The sequence below is a fragment of the Urocampus carinirostris genome, chromosome 4, assembly GCF_059441175.1.
Source record: "Urocampus carinirostris isolate Australia breed hairy pipefish chromosome 4, RoL_Ucar_1.0, whole genome shotgun sequence".
NCBI classification, from domain to species: domain Eukaryota; kingdom Metazoa; phylum Chordata; class Actinopteri; order Syngnathiformes; family Syngnathidae; genus Urocampus; species Urocampus carinirostris.
This window is the reverse complement of record NC_142352.1, coordinates 6,687,920-6,709,287: the sequence shown is the minus strand read 5'-3', so window position 1 is coordinate 6,709,287 and position 21,368 is coordinate 6,687,920. Positions and strand designations below refer to the sequence as shown.

The following is a 21,368-nucleotide window of genomic DNA, read 5'->3' as shown; positions in this document are numbered from 1 at the left end:
TTTGAATTTAATATTCTTGTCTGTTTTTATTCATATTTATGTTCCAAAAACATTCAGTTTGAGTGAGTTCAATAAATGTTTATCCTGGTTAGCCCGCGACCTTAAGTGTGTATTGAATTTTGGCCCCTTTTGCAATTGAGTTTGACATCCCTGGTGTACTCCATCCAAAATGGCCGAATTGGTGTCGTTGGAGTTGTCTGGCAAGCCTTCTCTGAAGTCCTTTTTCTTTCTCTTCTTGGCCCACTCCTCCCCCGCAAGATGGTGTCTCGACTCCTCCCATGGGTGTGCCAAGGAAGCCCCCCTGGGCGTCACGATGTATGGAAAACTCAAAACAACACCGAGCGTTTCTACGTCATCAGGGCCCCTCTGCGTCTGGATGTGCTGATTATCTTATCAGCCCTTCGTCCCGTTCCCGCCGTTCCTGTAAACATCATTCTCCACTAGGTTGCACTGACCTGGCACCACAGCCCAGCCAGTGAATATCGCTTGCATTAAATATAATTTGTATTCGATCGTACAAAATCCTTTATAGTCAAATGTATAAAATCCTTCATAAGTATGAGAGTTCAAATAGCCTTTATCTTTTCTCTGCTCTTACCTCATTTTACTATCAGTTTTCCGGCCACGAAGCCATTTATGCTTGAGGGTCGATGGTGGAGGGGTTGAGGGGGGGACAGTTTTATTCCTGGGTGAAAATGGGGAAAGTAAGAAAAGGACTGTTTCGAATACAGTTCAAATGAAAAAGCCAAATCCCCCAAAAGATTTTTTTTTTAAAGTAATAGTTTATGCGAGTGCATCTAAGATTTTCACTTACATGAACACGCAACAAAAGGATCTGCGATGATAATTTCAGCCAGAAGATGGCGTCAGCGAGTAGAGTATTTTGAAGTTACATACACAACCTTTAGACTAGGTTAACCCTACTTCGATTAATTAACCAAGGCAAGTCCAATAAATACAGTAGAATGAACCCACCCTATAACGTAGTCGACTTTTCATCGTCTTGCTACTGCGATGATTTGCATCGTCTGTTGCATTCTGATTGGCTAAACAGTCACTCCACTTATAAGTGCAGCCACTTTGACACTTTCTTGTGATGAAGGGCTACTTGTAAGCCATTGAGAGGGACCGGAGCTACTGAAGCTCTCAACAAGATGAGATAATGGGAAAAAAAAATGGAACTTTTTTATCAATAAAAAATATTGCCGCTTCTCCTGGACTCTACACAATGAGCTAGCATTCGCTTCATGTACCGGAAGATCCTGATAGTTTGACCCGACTAGCTTAAGCATGCAGGGGACACACGGCTGAAAGAAACGCGTTTATCTAGTCTTCTATATTCATCCGTTCAACAAAAGGCCGGAAGTTGCGTCTATTTTAATCGCCTCATTTGCTTCTGGGCGGAAGCTGATGACGCAATGGCGCCGCTTGTTGGCAAGCCGTACATAGACATAAAAATGTAGACTTTGGACTCTTTCACGATGGCCGCGATGCGTGTAGCAAAACAAGCGCTTAGGAAAGAAATAAAGCGAAGAGTTGCACTTCTAAGTGAACAAGAAAAACACAGACAGTCTTTTGTTGTTTGCCAAAAGGTAAGATGAATGAACTCGATGTGGGAAAAGAGCCTTAATGATTTGTTTTTCTTTTAATTATTTATGTCATAGTTAAAAGTCAGACCCGAAGTAGAGGGATTTGCATATGGTGTGAATGATACAGTACAGGGAGATTTTAGGTTCAGAGGTTTGGGGGTGCCGTGCATTATTATTACCGTATTTTCCGCACTATAAGGCGCACCGGGTTATAGGGCGCACCCCGAAAAAATTGTTTTTGGTCCTATTTTTGACTTACATAAAACGCACCGGATGATAAGGCGCTACAATGGAAACGTCGACAAAACAGTCAGATTGTTCAGTCAAACTTATTACCCCCTTACAGGGATGTGATTTTTCCGCTAATTCGCGGAATTCCGCTTTTTTTATCTCCAAAAATAAAATTTTAAAATTTCCGGTGTTTTAATTGGTAAAAAAAAACGATTTCGTCTCGACAGCATGCCATTTGAGTGTTTCCGTAACTGAAATGAAACGTACTTGCGATTGGTTGAAGTCTCGTGTTGACCAATAAACGCGCTTGTTATAGGAGTGTGCCATTGTTCATTTCTCACACGTTTTTGCCGGGTGTTTAAAGAAAGATGTCCGTGATCGAACGCAAAGATGCTCCGCGAGCTAAAGAAATTGATAAGATTGTAAAAAACAAGTTTCGATGGGACTGGTTGGAGAAGGAATTATCTACGAATGTTGGAAAGAAGACTGTGACGAATTTGTTCAATGACTTTATTCGGAAGATCGATCGTGCCGGGAAAGCACTTTGCATTTGGTGTCATGATACCATCGACTATGGTGGGAGAGGTTTCAAAGCTCTTGAAAGTCACGCAAAGAGCAAAAAACACGTGAAAGAACTCCAGTCAAGAACGACAAATTATTCCATCGCTGGAAGTTTCGGTGCCCAAACGAAAACTCCAAAACTTTACGGCCTCCATCCCTTATTGACATCACAATCGGAAGCGGTAATAAAGAGACGTGATCCACCCCAACAACCTGTACCAGTTGCTGATAGAGTCGTGAATTTTGAGGTAGGTGGTAAACTTTTCAAATTTATTTGACAGTTTTCCCATTTTTTTCGAAAATATTATAACGTAATAAAAATGGCCATAAATATTTAACAATTACAATAATAGATTTTCATGTGTACATTACACCAACACTTTACTGTAGGGCCTATACTTATTGTACTTTCATTTATCAAATACTTGGATACGCTGCTATTAACTTCGCCCCACTTTTCCCCCCACCAGGGCACTGCCCTGGTCCTACCTGGTTTCCCCCCCCCCCCCCCAGCTAGCAATCACCCCCCCCCCCCCCCCCCGCTAATTTTCAGATAATTTCACTTTGGTCAAATCACATCCCTGCCCTTAACATTCCGAAAGCTTACAAAGACGCAAATACGTGTCGAGAACACGTGCGGATGCGGTGTCCGTACGATGTCACTCAAATGCATCGTTCCATCATTCGGAAGGTTAAAGTCTTGGGATTCAAGAAATGCCAACCATTCCTTAGTTTCTATTTTCTTTTTCGCTCGCAACTTTACTCTGCATATGACAATAAACACTTGGAATTGAGTTTAATTTAAAAATAGACACTCTATTCCATGCATTTTCTGCACCGCTTATCACAGAAACATCGAGTTCAGTCTGAAACAAGATACAGAGATAATAAATAGCCGGAGTTGCTCACCGAAGTCGTTGTGTTCATAATAATGTGCAACCATGGTCCTCTTATATCCGTGAGTGTAGTAAATCCAGGAGAGTAAAATATTTACAAGTACAGTACAGAATAGTAAAATACTGTTTTATCTATGCCGTCAACCCAACTTGCTATTCATGTTCAACTTTTTCGGCCAATTGCAGGCTTTGTTTTGCCCCTTTAGCCTATGTCAGCCTGTAAATGATAAAAAGGATCCACCCCTTGACCTCCGAATACCTTTAGCCAATAGTGATCGATTCAAATGATGATTGACGCATATTTTTCGGCCAATTGCAGGCTTTCTTTTGCCGTTCAAGCCCATGCCAGCCTGTAAATGATAAAAAGGATCCGCCCCTTGACCTCCGAATAACTTTAGCCAATAGTGATCCATTCAAATGATGATTGACACATTGGTTAGCCAATGAAACGCCGGTAAATAAATCCCAGCATACACCGCGGACTACTTGGCGTTCGGGGGAAAATCTAGTCGGTGGCTGCAAGTTAGTTGGAAGACTTTGCGACTTATTGTTGATCCATAAATAAGGCGCACTGTATTATAAGGCGCATGGTCAGCTTTTAAAAAAAATAAAGGCTTTTAGGTGCGCCTTATAGTGCGGAAAATATGGTATTATTAATTTGCATTTTACTTTATGGAGGTTTTGTGGATTTCTTTATAGTTACGTGGGTAATAGAACCTCACTTGAACATGGTGCGTTAATACAGGAAAAAAACTAAATGTCCATGCTTGGACTGAGGGGATTACCAACATATAACTTACACACACATGAAATTAAGCTAGGCTGATGATTGTTGTCTTAATGTTGTTGGGATTTAACTATCAAAATGAACTGTTTACCAAATTGTTCAAATTAGTTATCTGACTCCATTAACCAAACACGACCTACATTCATCCAACAATTATGCACGCTCGTTTTTTGAGAGAGAAATGACCAGGAAGGACCACACGGGGGCGGATGTTTATTATTCCTTACAGCGGATCTAGGTGTAAACGGAAGACAGCCCCCATCCAAGTTGCCCGGAATCATTTCTGCATTTCAACAAACAAAGCAAAGACATCCTACTATTCCCCTATTGGCTATGTGTCATCTGCATGTAACTTTAGCTTTCTCTTATTGGCTATCTTCTCCCTGCATGATGTCGTGTCGAATCCTCCCATGGGCTTGCCAAGGCAGTTGTTTTGTGCCCTCTCACACACCGCACACCCAGGCGTCCTGTTATCAGAAGTGTCCTAGACAAAACATCATTTCACACAGCCAACCCTGACCTTTTATTGTACATTGAATTAAAGCACAGTCAGTAAATATCTTTATTACATTAAACTGAATACATATAACTTGTAGTCAATCGTGTAAAATCCTTTATAGTCAAATGGATAAAATCCTTTAGTGTCAATGCAGCTAAAACAAGGACTCATATTTTTTGTTGATCACAAAGTCATGGTGTTGGATGCTAAAATAGTTGTTCAACAAAACCACTGCATAACACACTCCCAGCGTAATACCCTGGAGCCTCCACAGACTCCGCCGCTATGCCGCAAGTGATACAAGACGAGCAAAAGAGGAGCGGGGAGAGGTGCTAGGAATCAAATGGACTGAAATATATCAAGGCAAGGAACCAAGAGACCAAGGTGCGAACAGGGGTTGGCGGAATTGTCAAAAAAGGCTATTGAAAACAGGATATGGTGCGAACTGAAATTTTAAGAATTGGCTGATAACACAAAAATTTGCAAACGGTGGCAAGCAGAAAACTGAAGTTGTGGTTCCTTGTTGACCTATACAACGCCTCAAAAAAGGTATAAAAATCTTTCTTTGAAATGTCATTGGGAGACTATTGCTAAAATTGTCTGATTTAAAAATGGTCTCCAGAATATTTTCTCCACGAGAAGCAGTTCATCTCCAGCCTCTTAATTTACCAACATTCTCCCCACCCGAAATTCAACAAACGCACTCTGGACAAGATCAGAATCCATGATCTTTCTTTAGACACCAGCAGCTTCTGTGTTAGGTTGTTACTCCTGAGAACCCTAAGGAAGTTGAGTTGCTACTGGGCCTTCCCCACCACAGCTCTGGAGTTGACAGACCAGGAGAGTGGGACTTGCTTCTAGCGGTCAGCTTTCTATTGCCCGAACAACTTGGCAGGCAATTTATGTTTTCTCTGATCGAAGCGCGAAGTAGCAAAAGATTTGAGTTAAGGAGTTTTGTGGATAGTCATCAGACCAGAAGCCATCATCCTGAAGATATTCGGCACCACACAAGAGTAAAAAGGGACTTCTTTGAGGACTGTGGTCAATTATTGACGTATTTTCATCGTACAAACATGTTACTGTCAGGACCAAAACGGAAACAGAACCCACTTGCGTTCCGTTTCTCACAAGTTTTATTGGAGGAAAGAGGAAAGGCTGCGCCCACCATCCGGTGCTCGCTGGACGTGGGAAGCAATTCGCTCTCGCAATCCGATCGTGATCCGAATACGGAAGTGGATCTTCCGTAGCGGGAGATGGCGGTGTCAGGGACGGAAAAACAGGTCGATTGCCGGGACAGGAGAGCAAAAACGTGGTGGGGGACAGAAACGGGTCATAAGTCGGGACGGGAGAGCAGACGTGGTCGGGAACAAACACGAGTCGTAACTCTGGACGGGAGAGAAGACGTGGTTGGAATAAAAACGAGTCGTACCTGGAGACAAACGGGACAGGCGGGAGTCAGGGGTCGAAAAAAAGGTTTGCCTTAAAAAACAGAGGTTCGCAGACGGACTGACATCAGGTGACAGACAGGACTGGGTTCAAATACTGACAGGGAGCCAATCAGAACCCTCGGCGGGTGGCCCTAAATGAGCGGGCACAGCTGAGTCACATCAGTAATCAAGTCAAGACAAGTCAAGTCATTTTTATTTGTATAGCCCGTAATCACAAAGAGTCTCAAAGGGCTTCACAGGATTACGCAGACTATTTTTTCAGACTATTATTACAACATCCCCTGATCTGGAACCAACATGAGGGCAAGGAAAAACTCCAAAAAAAAACCTCAACATGAGGAAAATGAAGAAACCTTGACAAGGGACCGCACATGAGGTAACCCTCTTCCAGGATTACCAGACAGCAGAGGATGTTGCAATCGCAAATAATACAGAGATATTGTCCACGAAAAGTTTAGGTTATTCATATGCTATAGCGTAGAAGTGAGTCTTAAGCTTAGATTTAAACATTTCCACTGAGGTTGCAGTTCGGATCTCAGGAGGAAGAGCATTCCACAGCACCGGTGCCCGGATGGAGAACGCTCTCAAACCAGCGGAACACTTCTTGGCTCTTGGGATCACCAGAAGACCGGCGCTCTCGGAACGAAGGCTTCGGACCGGAACATAGGGGGAAATCAGATCCGAAAGATATGAGGGGGCAAGTCCATGTATGATTTTGTATAATACTAAGAGAACCTTGAAATCACATCTTAGGGCAAATTACGGCCCGCGGGCCACATCCGGCCCTTTGTACGTCCCTGTCCGGCCCGCGTAGGACCAATTATACACCATAAAAAAAAAAATAAACTTTTATTTTGAAATTTTATTTTGACTACATATACACGTCATAGACGTAGCGCCTTCACGCGCGTATACACTTGAGTGAGTGAAGGTGATACTGTTCGCCAGGGTACCCTTCAAGATGTCGGCACACCCCAAGAAAAGAAAAGTTGATAACGAATGCCGTGTTTTCAACAAGACATGGACTGCCAAATATTTCTTTACAGAAATTAAAGGTAAAGCAGTGTGCTTAGTCTGTGGTACACAGGTTGCTGTGTTTAAAGAATATAATTTGAGTCGCCACTACACGACCAAGCATGAAGATGAATACAGAAACCTGTCTGGTGAAGAGCGTGCAAGAAAGTCTGATGCATTGCTAGCAAAACTACAAACCCAACAAGGTTTTTTCACTAAACTTCACACTTCCAGAGATGCAGCCGTCAGGACAAGTTATGTAATTTCTCATAAAATCGCCAGAAAAAGTAAGGCATTTTCCGACGGAGAGTTCATTAAGGAGTGTTTATTGGACTCTGCTGAGCTGATATGCCCAGAAAAAAAGGGCGCGTTTGAGAACGTTTCACTCTCCCGACGCACTGTAACGAGGCGGATTGAGGACATCGCGGGAAATTTAGAGCTTCAGTTGAAGAAAAGAGCGGCCGACTTTGACTTTTTTTCTCTGGCTTTGGATGAGAGCTGCGATATACGTGACACCGCCCAGCTGCTCATCTTCTTACGTGGGATAACCGCAGACTTTCAAATCACGGAGGAGTTGGCAGCCATGCAGTCAATAAAAGGGACAACCACAGGTAATGACTTGTTCAGAGAGGTAAATGCATGTATGGACATGTTAGGACTGAAATGGGACAAGCTTGCAGGTGTGACAACAGATGGTTGTCCAAATCTTGTCGGGAAAAATATTGGACTTTTAAAGAGAATGCAGGATAAAGTGACAGAAATGAACCCTGATCAGAAATTGACATTTTTGCATTGTATCATACATCAGGAAGTGTTGTGTAAGACAGTGTTAAAAATGAAACATGTTGTTGATTCTGTCACTAAAATAGTTAACTTCATCAGAGCGAGAGCTTTAAATCACAGACAGTTTGTTGCTTTGTTGGAGGAAAATGAGGCTGAACATGGTGAGATAAGCTATTACTGCACTGTTAGGTGGCTCAGCCTTGGCAAAATTCTGAAAAGTGTCTGGGACCTGAGAGACCAGATTCAGGAGTTCTGTGTTCAGAAAGGTCATGACGTCTCAGAACTTTCAGATGAAGACTGGTTGGCAGACCTCGGATTCACTGTGGATGTGACTGCACTAATGAACGAACTTAATGTCAAACTGCAGAGCAAGGGCCTTTTTGTGCATGAGATGTACAGTGCAGTGAAGGCTTTTATGAGAAAACTGCAGCTTCTCTCAAGCCAAGTGAAGGACAACATTCTGACCTTCTTGCCAACACTTAAGGAAGCCAAAAGATCAGGCGATCACCTCCAAAAGTACTCAACCATGTTAGAAACATTGCATGCAGAGTTTTCAAGGCGATTTCAAGATTTCAAAACTCTTGAGAGTGAAATGCACATGGTCTCTTCTCCCTTCAAATGCAGTGTGGATGATGCGCCAAGTGAAGTTCAGATGGAACTCATAGATCTGCAGTCTGACACACTTCTGGCAGATCACTTCAAGTCAGTCTCACTGCTGGATTTTTACTCCTCCCTCAAAGAGGAGAACTTTCCACACCTGAGGAAGCATGCTCAGAGAATCCTAGTCCTCTTTGGATCTACCTATCGTTGTGAACAGACATTCTCAGTTATGAAGTTTAATAAATCCACACATAGATCCTCCATGACTGATGACCACCTCTCAGCTGTCCTTCGCATAGCCACTTCAGACATTCCGCCGGATTTCAATGCTCTTGTTCAAGCCCAGAACAGACTGGATTATTCTCACTGAAGAGGTGACATGAGGTGAAGAACATTAAAAGTTATTGTTTGTGGAAATTAACAAGTTAAAAATAAATTGCACTGGTTCAATGATTGTTTTTCTTATTTAACCAATACACGACAATTTCACATAGCCTAATATAAATATTTACAGAGTGCTATATTCTTCTGATTATCAGCATCAGCTATTCAAAATATTTAATTTGAGCATTTTACAATGAAAGAAAGTGTGTGGCCCTCTGACACAATTCAGGTTTCTCATGCGGCCCCTGATAAAAATTAATTGCCCACCCCTGTCTTAGGCTAACAGGGAGCCAATGCAGGTTAGCCAAAATCGGGGTCATGTGATCGGACTTTTTTGTCCTAGTTAATAGCCTTGCTGCGGCATTTTGTACCAGCTGAAGACTCTTGATTCTGGTCATCGGAAGACCGGAGAGTAGTGCATTACAGTAATTGAGACGGGAGGTAACAAACGCGTGAATAAGAATCTCCGCATCCGACTGAGACAGTATAGAACGAATTTTAGCAATGTTACGAAGATGGAAGAAAGCGGTTCTAGTCATTTTCTTCACATGTCTTTGAAAGTACAGATCGGATCATGACAGTTACGCTACGAAAAATACTTCGGAATGATCGGCTTGCAAAGGTTACAATAAATTTTTTTACATTACATACATAAAATGCTATCGCACGAAAGACAAACCAAATAGAGCTACAGTGAGTGGTTTGAAGTAGCGCCTGGCTTTGACGACATCTAGTGGATATATTTAAAATTGCAGGCAATCGCTTGATGTGACGTGGCTTATTTTTACACAAGATCTCCCTTTTTTTCGTGTTGCCTAAGACTTTCTATTCACACCTTCGTATTTGTGGTGGACATTGCCAAGCTTTTGCATTAGCTAGACATCTGTAACTGATCAAAACAACACCATTTCCAAAATGGCCACTTTTCCGTTGCCGCAGAAAACATGAGGTCAGTTTTCTTTTGTCAAAGATACTTACATTTGATTCGTGCAATTATATTCGCTGCTCAGAGCTCAGATTTATTGTGAAACCCGCTATGAATGTAGAGCAGGGGTGTCAAACTCATTTTAACTCGGGGGCCACACGATAGAACAGACATTCTCTCAGGGGCCGGACTATGAGAGAGAAAGTAAGAAAGAGACAGGAATTGGAGAAAGAGAGGGAGAGAAAAGAGAGGGTGAAACAAAGGAAGAGAGAAAGTGAGAAAGTGTGAGAAAGTCATTTTTATTGGGGGTATTAGGGGTTCAGTGTCTTACCCAAGGACACTTCGACATGTAACACGGACAAGCCGGGATTCGAACTGGGATTCCTTGATCCCAAGACGAGCGCTCTACCTCCTGAGCTACTGCCGCCCCAACAAACAAAAAAAATAAAAATAAAAAGAGAAAAAGCGAGAGAGGGGGAAAGAAAGATCAAGTATGCAATCCAAAGAGAAATAGAAGGAGAGAAAGAGAGAAGGGGAAAAGAGAGATGGAGAAAGCAAGAGAGAGAGAAAAGGAAAAAAGGAGAGCAAAAGAAGGTAAAAAGACAGAGAGAAAGTAACAAAAAAGAGTAAAAGAGACAGAGAGAGTGAAAGAGAGAGATAGAGTGAGATCAAATGGGAGGAAGAGAGAGTGAGAGAGAGAAAGAGAGGGAAAGAACAGCATTTGTGAGAGGCACCTGGCTTTGGCAACATGAAGTGGATATATTTCAACCTGCAGCTCCTTTTTCTCTTGCGCTTCTTTGTGTGGTCTCGCAGGCCAGATTCCATCCCTTAGCGGGCCTGTTCTGGCCCGCGGGCCCCCTGTTTGACACCCCTGATGTAGAGGGAATATGAAGGGAAATTCACAAAAACAATTGCCTCATCCTTGAGGCCCATGTATACTATGACGTAACTGACTTATGTTCCGGGCATAAGAAGAATAATACATTGTACTTCCAAGCGTCTCAGCACACCAAGGTCGATGTACAAATAGTAGCAAACAACAATATAGCAAGAATAAAACAAGAAGCAAGTAATAAATAGTAAATAAAAACACAGCAGTGTTAAAAGGGGGCGCTATGTGAAGCAGATGATCGAGAAAAGGCAAAAACAATTCATCACATCCACTAAACAGCATCATCTCCAAACTGAAGAACAGCTTCAGCGACAGACCGCTATCACAGTCTTGTTCCACGGACAGACTGAGGAGATCTATCTATCTATCTATCTATCTATCTATCTATCTATCTATCTATCTATCTATCTATCTATCTATCTATCTATCTATCTATCTATCTATCTATCTATCTATCTATCTATCTATCTATCTATCTATCTATCTATCTATCTATCTATCTATCTATCTATCTATCTATCTATCTATCTATCTATCTATCTATCTAAGTCTGAAGAGTTTTGAGTCCAGATTTGAAGGTGGACAGGGTGGCAGAATTCGGGAGGTCAGGCAGCAATGAGTTACAGAGCTGGGGGCCAGAGCGGCTGAAAGCTCTGCCCCCCATGGAGCTGAGACGGGTAGGGGGTATAGTGGGATGGAGGGAGGAGGATAATCTGAGGGTGCGGGGTGGCAGTGTGAAGGTCGGGGAGGTAAGGAGGGGCAGGGTCATGAATAGCCATTTACAGTGGCTTGCGAAACTATTTGGCCCCCTTGAACTTTGTGACGTTTTGCCACATTTCAGACTTCAAACATTAAGATTTAAAACTGTAATTTCTTGTGAAGCATCAACATTAAGTGGGACACAATTATGAAGTGGAACACACTTTATTGGATATTTAAATTTTTTTAGCAAATAAAAACCGAAAAAGTGGGTGTGCAAAATGATTCAGCCTGATTGAGTTAATACGTTGTAGCGCCACCTTTTGCTGCGATTACAGATGCATGTCGCTCGGGGTATGTTTCTATCAGTGCACATCGAGAAACTGATATTTTGGCCCATTCCTCCTTGCAAAACAGCTCGAGCTCAGTGAGGTTGGATGGAAAGCGTTTGTGAACAGCAGTTTTCAGTTCTTTCCACAGATTCTCAATTGGATTGAGGTATGGACTTTGACTAACACCTTGATATGTTTTTTGGTAAACCATTCCATTGTAGCTTTTGCCTTATGTTGTGGATCATTGTCTTGTTGGAAGACAAATCTCCGTCCCAGTCTCAGGTCTTTTGAGGACTCCATCGGGTTTTCTTCCAGAATGGTGCTGGATTTGGCTCCATCCATCTTCCCATCCATTTTAACCATCTTCCCTGTCCCTGCTGAAGAAAAGCAGGCCCAGACCATGATACTGCCACCACCATGTTTGACTGTGGGGATGGTGCGTTGAGGCTGATGAGCTGTGCTGCTCTTACTCCAAACATAACGTCTTGCATGGTTGCCTAAAAGTTCGATTTTGGTCTCATCTGACCCACTTATTGTTGATGCTTCACAAGAAATAACAGTTTTATATCTTGATGTTTGAAGTCCGAAATGTGGCAAAAGCTCACAAAGTTCAAGGGGGCCAAATAGTTTCGCCAGCCCCTGATAGGATACTGTAGATAAGAAAATAAGCAGTACTAGCGTGGCTCTGAGTCGTCTACAATTTTCTTCCCTTTTTGGTTCACACTGCAGTTCAGTTTTAGCATTTCAGTGCTAACCATCGGAACTGTGAAACTTAATTATAGCCCGGCATTTGAAAGCACTCACCCAAAGCTGCTGTTTATCCTTACTGTCTTACATTGCTTGTTTTTCAGCTTATCAGACACCCAAAGTATGTGGCCTGCAAACGTATCGCTGTTTTTCTCAACATGGGGGATGAGGTCCACACCGAGGAAATCATCAAAGATGTCTTTAAAGCGGGGAAAAGCGTCTTCATCCCCAGATATGAACAAGGCAGTCACCACATGGACATGCTAAAGCTCAACAGTATGGAAGACATGGACACACTACCCAAGACATCTTGGAATATCCTGCAGCCGGCTGCAGATGACAACAGTAGAGAAGAAGCGCTTTCTGCAGGTAAATAATCAGCGCGTAGCATTGATTACCGTAAATTCCGGACTATAAGCCGCTACTTTTTTCCCAAACGTTCAACCCTGCGGCTTATTCAGTGATGCGGCCAATTTATGTCATTTTTCTAACGGCCGCCAGCGGCGCTCGAGTACAAAAGGTAAGATTTAGACCGGTGCAATATATGTGCCGAGGAAGACTGCAACTTCTTGGCTTGTGCATAAATTAGATTAGTGTAAACATACCCTCATCATGCAAAATGCAAAAAGAAAGGCACATGACGCAGCTTTCAAGCTAAATACAATCGAGCAGTCCGATAAAGAAGGAAACAGAGCTACTGCACGTAAACTTTACTTTGCGAGCGTGGTGCTAGCGTGTTTTTGAATAAGGGAGCGTGGGACGACGTCTATACGACATAGTCTCTTTCCCATACTGGGGAAGACAACTTTGAAGACGTCAGTTATAAGGAGGAAGATGAGGATGATTTACCGTGATTATTACAAGTACGGTATGTTTTTTTAACAGCCGTTTACTGTGTTGCAAGCATGTTGCTAGTAGCGTTTTGCTACCCTTCACAGGCACGGTTTGGGATGAAAGTTATTATATTATTATTAAAGCTTTGAAAACTCTCTCGGTGTACCATCTTTCTTTGTAAATATGTGTAACCATGTATAATATGTATTTGCAACTGTATATTTTTGTAATGTATTTATTTTAGAAACTTATTCTGATATGTTTTCCACGGGCGAATCAAAAAGAAGGGGCGAAAACAACGGGGGCTGACGGGAAGTGGAGTAAAGGTGAGACGTGTTTGTGGACGCGGCGGACAATAGTGGATATATATTTTTCCCACCCTTACCTTTGGAAATATACACTTTTTTCCTTGGATTACTTTAAACGGTCCCCCGACTCTGCAGGTCTGCATCAAACCTTAAGTACCGGTATCATTTTCCGTTCATTTTGCCGGCTGTGATTTTTGGACTGTGTACTTTTATGAAGGACATTCATTCGCAATGATCGCAGCAAGGCTTTAGGGCTAGGACCTTAGCTTGACCTTTTGGCTGAGAGTAAATGTCCCGGCTCCTAGGCTTTGTAGCGTATTATGAACTGACCGATAACGGATAATGGATAATGAATAACGAAGATAGAACAATAACCCTTAAAAACCCCATTCAGTTTCAATCGTGGGACTTAAAGTCGGGTTTGGGTTAATTTTGTGTTTGTGTTACATTTTTTTAATGTGGGCGCATGCGGCTTATATACAGGTGCGGCTTGTGTAAGTACAAAATGGGTTTTCCTCTTAAAAAGTGGTGGGTGCGGCTTATAATCAGGTGCGCTCTATAGTCCGGAATATACGGTACTTAACAGCTGGAAATAATTGTGGACAAGTCAAAAATTTTGCAGACATCACAATGCGTTTGGCTTCTTAATTTTACAATCTTTACAGTCGTGGTATAAGGTACTTAATGGTTATTGACAATAGACTGTAACCTATTAAACCTCTATTCCCAGGGGGTCTGGATCTTATCTTGATGCCAGGTCTAGGATTCGACCTATCCGGGAAGCGTCTGGGTAGGGGCAAGGGTTTCTATGATACCTATCTAGAGCGCTGTTTCCAACATCACAAGGGGAAACCTTATACCATCGCTTTGGCCTATAAAGAACAACTGTGTGAGGACATCCCTGTAGATGATAATGATGTGCTTATTGATGAAGTCCTTTATGATGATAAAAAATAATAAGGACTGTTTATGCTGCTTAACACTGTTATAACATTTGGCAATTGAACCAGCATTGTTGACAGTGTCATGTCCTGCACGGTTGTCACGGCGCCCAGCTGGCCCCGCCCCTTGACACCGGCTGACCTGCATTTTCCTGATTACTCCTCTTGGTACTTAAACGATTGTTTACCCTTGTTGAAAACATGTTTGTGCCTGTTTGTTACCTGTTTATTCTTGTTGTGCTTGTTGGACTTTGTTGCGCTTCGGTGTAACATTCTGAGAGATTCCTGCAAGTTCTGTTTAGTCCCGTTAAATGCCTAGTTTGTGGTTTTGCCTGCATTTGAGCCTGCTTTGTTTTGTTTTTGGTCCGTTTTTGTGTTGGACAACTTTTCTTTCTCAATTAAAGTGACAGATCGTCTACGCAAATGAGTTCCGACTTCCTGATTCCCGACCCGTTTCTTGACAGACAGCCTGCATTAAACACCAGTGGTGTTCTCTCCTGGACTAAAAAATATCTTGTGATATCAGTTATATTTTGTCCACCAATACTTATTAATAAATTCGAAATTGTCCGTCAGCTTCCTTTCATTGCTTCCTCCTGGTGGTGCCGCTTCCTGAAGATGTGCTTTCATATTTAAGCATGTAACCAATCACATTTCAGCCATAAGATGTTGCTAGACTCAGAAATCTATCGGAAATCAGAGCCTGCTTGTGGGGCCAGGGAAACATCACCGGGATCACAAATTATGATCGGTAATCCAGCAAAGCGACGCGTCAACAGCCGTGAAAAATAGAAAAGAACGAGCTGTAAAAGGAAATTTATTGTTGTGTTGATTTAATAAAGTTTTTGTCAATAAACAACGGCTGAAGGATAAGTAAAAGGATTTAGTCGCAGCTCCACTCTTAAAGCCATTTTCAAGACCGACTTTTCAAGAAAACCTTGACATGGTTAAGAAAGGTCCAACAACTCCGAAGCGAGCAGGAGTTTCACGAACGGGAATAGGTTATGTTCGCCACTTTCAGCCTAGAGGTAAGATCTTAAGCCTGAGCCTGAAATCCAAGTCAGGTCAGGCCTAAATTTCAATCGTTTCGTCCGGGTTGGGCCTGGATTTTTTAAATTATTTATTATCCACCCGTCATTACAAAAAACAGACTTTACGTGATGCCCATGGCAGGGCCCTCTGCTTCCCCCCTCCACCTCTCGCGCTGTCGAACCCAGAGAACCGGGCGTGCAGCAACACCTTGCCTCCACCCGAGTATTTTTAAATAAAATGGGAAGATTGACTTCCAAGAGCAGGCCCATAAACGTAAACCGACATTAAAAGCATGGTGGAAAGAGGAGTTCACGTGGCTTGTAGCAGACGACGCAACGCAAACATTTCATAAATAAAGATGAGTAGATACAGGTACATATTGATGGCAGATGGAAAACAGCGATGTCATATACCGTATTTTCCGCACTATGAGGCGCACCGGGTTATAGGGCGCACCCCCAAAAAATAGTTTTTGGTCCTATATTTTCCATACATAAGGCGCACCGGATTATAAGGCGCTACAATGGGAACGTCGACAAAACAGTCAGATAGTTCAGTCAAACTTAACATTCCGAAAGCTTGCAAAGAATGCAAATACGTGTCGTAGACACGTGCGGATGCGGTGTCCGTACGATGTCACCAAACAAACATTTCTTAGTTTCCATTTTATTTTTTGCTGGCAACTGTGTGGACAGCAAAGTAAGAATTTTATTGTGCAGGGAAACGGAGTTCTTGACTGTGCATATGACAATAAACACTTTGAATTGAATTGAGTTTAAAAATAGACTCATCACAGAAACATCAAGATCGTTCTAAAACAAGATACCGGGAAAATATAAATCCGCATAGCTCACCTAAGTTCTCTTGCAGCCATCACGTTCATTAATGATACGTAACAATGGTCTTCTTACAACCGTGAGCGTAGTAAATCCAGGAGAGTAAAATATTTACAAATACAGAATAGTAAGAAATGTTTTCTCTATGCCGTAGTGCAACTCAACATGTGATTCACATTCATCTTTTTCGGCCAATTGCAGGCTTTGTTTCGCCCCTTTAGCCTATGCGAGCCTGTAAATGATAAAAAGGATCCGCCCCCTTTACCTCCGAATAACTTTAGCCAATAGTGATTGATTCAAATGATGATTGACATATTGGTTAGCCAATGAAATGCCGGTATATAAATCCCAGCACACACCGCGGACGACTTCGCCTTCGGGGGAAAATCCAGTCGGCGGCTGCTTGCTTTAGTTGCAAGACTTTGCGACTTAATATTGATCCATATACAAGGCGCACTGTATTATAAGGCGCATGGTCAGCTTTTGAAAAAAATTAAGACTTTTAGGTGCGCCTTATAGTGCGGAAAATACGGTACATGCAATGAATGTTATAAGTAGATTTATAATAAACTTCATTTTAAAGTGTTGTTTTGTTATATATTCTGATTATCAATCCTTAATACTTTGCAACAATGTTTTTTTTGCGATGAGTCGTCTTATTGTGTTTCAAGTTGTGAAAAATGGGGCAGGCAACTTTATGTGTGGGCAGGCAATTTTTCAGAGTTGTCTGCCCTGGTGTCCGCTAACTTTTTGCCACAAGTTTCAGACACTGATGCCATTGTCGCGTAAAGTCAGAATCTGTGTGCAACCTGAAACAATCTCTAGAACGTTTGAAATCCAGGGTGGCCTTCAATGACTTTGGGAACTATTCGACGGTAATATAAACTGAGGTACAGGAGGTGGAATCATCTGGAAAAGATTCTTCTCGATGAAACCAACTCAATGAGCTAAGCAGGTGCGTACTTAAACCCTAACCCCCAGGAAAAAGGAAACCCGTCTTCACTGAGGTAATCACTACGTTTGCATACAGTGAAGACCACAACTGGGATCGTTTTGGATTTTCTGGACCATGCTTTGAGACAAACAACCCCGTTTAGATGGCCTTTTCCAGAAATTCGATTGGAGGGGTGAAGCTCAAGTGACTCCTTTGCAGGGAACTTTAAATTAAATGAGAGATGATTTCATGAGTGCCTTGCTCATTGACTTTATTCCTCTCGTGTGTTTTGCTGGTACCTTGTTTGGCAGAAGCCTGACTATCAGGGTGTCATGATTACAGCCACGGGACCTGATTGGCTGTTGGTCTCTTTTCAAACTCCCGTCTTCCGAAAGGAAGCCGTCAGACCGTCTGCGAACCTAGGCTCCCAGCTAGGCAAGCTTTGTACTCTCCGACATTATCCTGCCCTGTTGCCCTGCCTGATACCTGTTGCCGAGCTTTTTTCTGGACCCGTTTCTGCTTTTGCTCCTCCGTCCCGGCCATCGACCTATTTTGCCCTGTTTCTTGCCTGATACCTGTTGCCGACCTCTTTTCTGGACCCGTTACTGTTTTGCTCCTCCGTCCTGGCCATCGACCTGTTTCTTGCTGTCAACAACAAGTGCCACTTCCGCGTTCCTGCCATCTGCCACCCGTGACCGACGATCATCAGATTGTGGATGCAAGCACTGCTCTCTTTCTTAATAAAAACTAAAACGAACGCGATTGGGTCCGGTCTCCGTTCCTGGCTTGTGATACAGGGGTGTCAAACTCATTTTAGCTCAGGGGGCCACATAGTTAGGGTTTTTACACGCCTTTAACTGATATGTAATTCTTGCACTGATACACATTTAATAGTGCCTTGTTTAGGTGTAGCACCGTAGCACGCACCTGTCCTTTTAGGCCACACCCGTAGGGGGCGATAATGCTTCAATAGACAATGCCACAAAAACTAATACCAGATGAAGAAGAAATGCAATGACAAAGCGAAGCCACCAGAGAGCAGTGGCTGCGTCCTTTTTAAACAGAGAAACATGGTAACAAATTCAAGCATTTACAAGCACCTCATTCAAAATTCAAGCACTTTTCAATCCTTAAAAACACAAAATTAAAATTCAAGCTTTTTATAAGATTTCAAGCAGCTGTACAAACCCTGAATTTGGCTCCTGAGCCGAAAAGTTTGCCGACTCCCTATTTAAAATGAACCTTAATTTACAGGTGAATTGTGGGGGCAGTATAGGGACGGGTCAGGGACAGGTCAGGGACGGGTGATTGAGTTGGTACCATTGTGTAGAAAGGTTTTACATGGCAGAATTTTGAATGATAAGAATTAAAAAGCAATCGTTAACAGAAATAATTCGTCATGCACAATCGCAGAGCATATATTGTAAAGCATTTACACAAAGGCTCACGGTGACTTACAGTATACGATGTCAAATAGATAGATTATGGACCTGACAAACGTCTCTGCACTCAATACATTATTTTCAAGACGGATCAACACACAACAAAAATACTACAATGTTGAATACCGGATTAAAAGTTATGCAAACTAAACCTCATATAATCAGATACTAACCTAGTACAGGCTACTTTGTAGAATCTTGTCCTTCAATGATATATCAACACAGTCAACAAATGTCTCATCTCATCTCATTAAAAGTGGTTAAGGGATCCATACCATTATTTTGGCCTGGTGAGGGATAGGCGCCTCCAGGCTGTGCTTGCCAAAGACACACCACAGGAAATGGTGCCCCTGCGACCTGTGTGGTTAAGGAATCCATACCCTTATTTTGGCCTGGAGAGGGATGGGCGCCACCAGGCTGTACTTGCTCAAGACACACACAACAGGAAATGGTGGCTCTACGACCTTAGTGGTTAAAAGATCCATACCAATATTTTGGCCTGGTGAGGGATGGTTGCCACCAGCCTCTACTTGCTTAAGACACCACAGGAAATGGTGTCCCTACGACCCTAGTGGGTAAGGGATCCATACCATTATTTTGGCCAGGAGAGGGATAGGCGCCAACAGACTGTACTTGCCCAAGACACACCAATGGAAATGGTGCCTCTACAACCTGTCTGGTTTAGGGATCATACCATTATTTAGGCCTGGAGAGCAATGGGCGCTACCAGAATGTACTTGCCCAAGACACACCACAGGAAATGGTGCCCCTACGACCCTAGTGGGTAAGGAAGCCATACCATTATTTTGGCCCGGTGAGGGATGGGTACCACCAGGCTGTACTTACCAAGACACACCACAGGAAATGATAGCCCCTACAACCCTGGTGGTTAAGGGATCTATACCATTAGTTTGGCCTGGAGAGGGATGGGCGCTACCAGGCTGTACTTGCCTGAGACACACCAAAGGAAATGGTGCCTCTACGACCTTAGTGGTTAAAAGATCCATACCAATATTTTGGCTTGGTGAAGGATGGGCGCCACCAGGCTGTACTTGCCCAATACACACCACAGGAAATGGTGCCCCTACGACCCTAGTGGGTAAGGGAGCCATACCATTATTTTGGCCGGGAGAGCAATGGGCGCCACCAGGCTTTACTTTCCCAAGACACACAACAGGAAATGGTGCCCCTACAACCCTAGTGGTTAAGGGATCAATACCACTATTTTGGCTTGGTGAGGGATGGATGCCACCAGGCTGTACTTGCCTAAGACACACCACAGGAAATGGTGCCACTATGACCCTAGTGGATAAGGGATCCATACCATTTTTTTGGCTTGGTGAGGGATGGGCGCCATCAGGCTGTACTTGCCCGAGACACACCACAGGAAATGGTGCCCCTACAACCCTAGTGGTTAAGGGATCCATACCATTATTTAAGCCTGAAGATGGGTGGGCGCCACCAGACTGTACTTGCCCAATACACACCACAGGAAATTGTGCCCATACGACCCTAGTGGTTAAGGGATCCATACCATTATTATAGCCTGGAGAGGGGTGGGCGCTACCAGGCTGTACTTGCACAATACACACCACAGGAAATGGTGTCCATACAATCCTACTGATTAAGGGATCCATACCATTATTTTAGCCTGGAGAGGGGTGGGTGCTACCAGGCTGTACTTGCCCAAGACACACCACAGGAAATGGTACCCCTACGACCCTACTGGGGGCAACCAACTCACCTCATCTCATCATCCGCACCGCTTATCCTCAGTAAGGTCGCGGGGGTACTGGAGCCCATCCCAGCAATCATCGGGCAGTGGGCAGGGGACACCCTGAACTGGTTGCCGGCCAATCGCAGGCAACCAACTCACTTTGAACAAATCTAAAGAACAACTAAGTGTTTATCAACAGGGTTGATTGCCTAATGGCCCCCAGAACAGTATAATGTACCAACCACACATCATATTTTTTGTGAATGGGTCATCAGTCAAAAAAATATTCAAAAAAAGTGAAAAAACGTCTTTTTAGTCACATTTCGAAACCATTTACGTACCTGCATTTTAAACTTCATCCTTCCACACTGTTGTGACAAAGCTACTGGGAAGAAACTGAGAAAGTCCTACTGTTTCTTGTCACAAGATCCGATACAGTTCATTATAAAGGAAAATTGTACCAATGCTCTCGATCCTTTTTTCATTTCTGAATACCAAAATGATATCGTTGTTTTGATACTGCCCCCTGTAGGCTTGTCTTCAAGCACTTTGTCATTCAGTGTATTTATGGTCATGACCAGAAGACCATCACATATCTTCATAGAGGAGCATCCCATTAAAGATAGTCAGTGGTTCCACAGAGTGGGCTAGCTTCCCCATCACCAAGTCGATGCAGATGGTGTCCCGGGTCTTCAGCGGTAAGATGATATTAAAAACAGCCAGTGAGCCTGGAGAGGTTTTGGCTTCAGCAACAGGGGTGTTCTCCAGACCCTCGGGTTGATAACCTCCCGAATCCACGCGGGCCATGCCGTAGTTGGATTTGGAAAGGACTGCTTCGATTTTTTCATTCTTGTGGCCTGTGAGGATGGCACTGAAGAAGTAGTGACCATCCACTGGGGCGGTGAAAATACCTGAAAGGGAGAGATGGTGAATAAAG

At 43.1% G+C, this 21,368-nt stretch overlaps 2 protein-coding genes across 2 annotated transcripts in view; one reads left to right on the top strand and one right to left on the bottom strand.

The window, feature by feature from the left end:
• Positions 1–1,415: 1,415 nt before the first annotated feature.
• On the top strand, positions 1,416–14,690 carry mthfs (5,10-methenyltetrahydrofolate synthetase (5-formyltetrahydrofolate cyclo-ligase)). Its single transcript, XM_088333136.1, has 3 exons — positions 1,416–1,592; positions 12,492–12,756; positions 14,260–14,690. Exons 1-3 carry the CDS (start codon positions 1,482–1,484, stop codon positions 14,484–14,486), a joined length of 603 nt encoding a protein of 200 aa, XP_088189262.1. The 5' UTR covers positions 1,416–1,481; the 3' UTR covers positions 14,487–14,690.
• Positions 14,691–18,416: 3,726 nt separating this feature from the next.
• LOC148366728 (EMILIN-1-A-like) overlaps positions 18,417–21,368 on the bottom strand; it is a 39,294-nt gene continuing 36,342 nt past the window's right edge. The window contains exon 12 of the mRNA XM_088333527.1: positions 18,417–21,342. Coding sequence (XP_088189653.1) covers positions 21,020–21,342 — 323 coding nt within the window. The 3' untranslated portion in view covers positions 18,417–21,019. The remainder of the gene's footprint in view (positions 21,343–21,368) is intronic.

Coding starts and splice junctions, on each gene's coding strand:
- mthfs (XM_088333136.1), top strand. CDS start 1,482: ATGGCCGCGATGCGTGTAGCAAAACAAGCGCTTAGGAAAGAAATAAAG. Junction 1,593..12,491: donor CTTTTGTTGTTTGCCAAAAG/GTAAGATGAATG, acceptor CTTGTTTTTCAG/CTTATCAGACACCCAAAGTA. Junction 12,757..14,259: donor AGAAGAAGCGCTTTCTGCAG/GTAAATAATCAG, acceptor CTCTATTCCCAG/GGGGTCTGGATCTTATCTTG.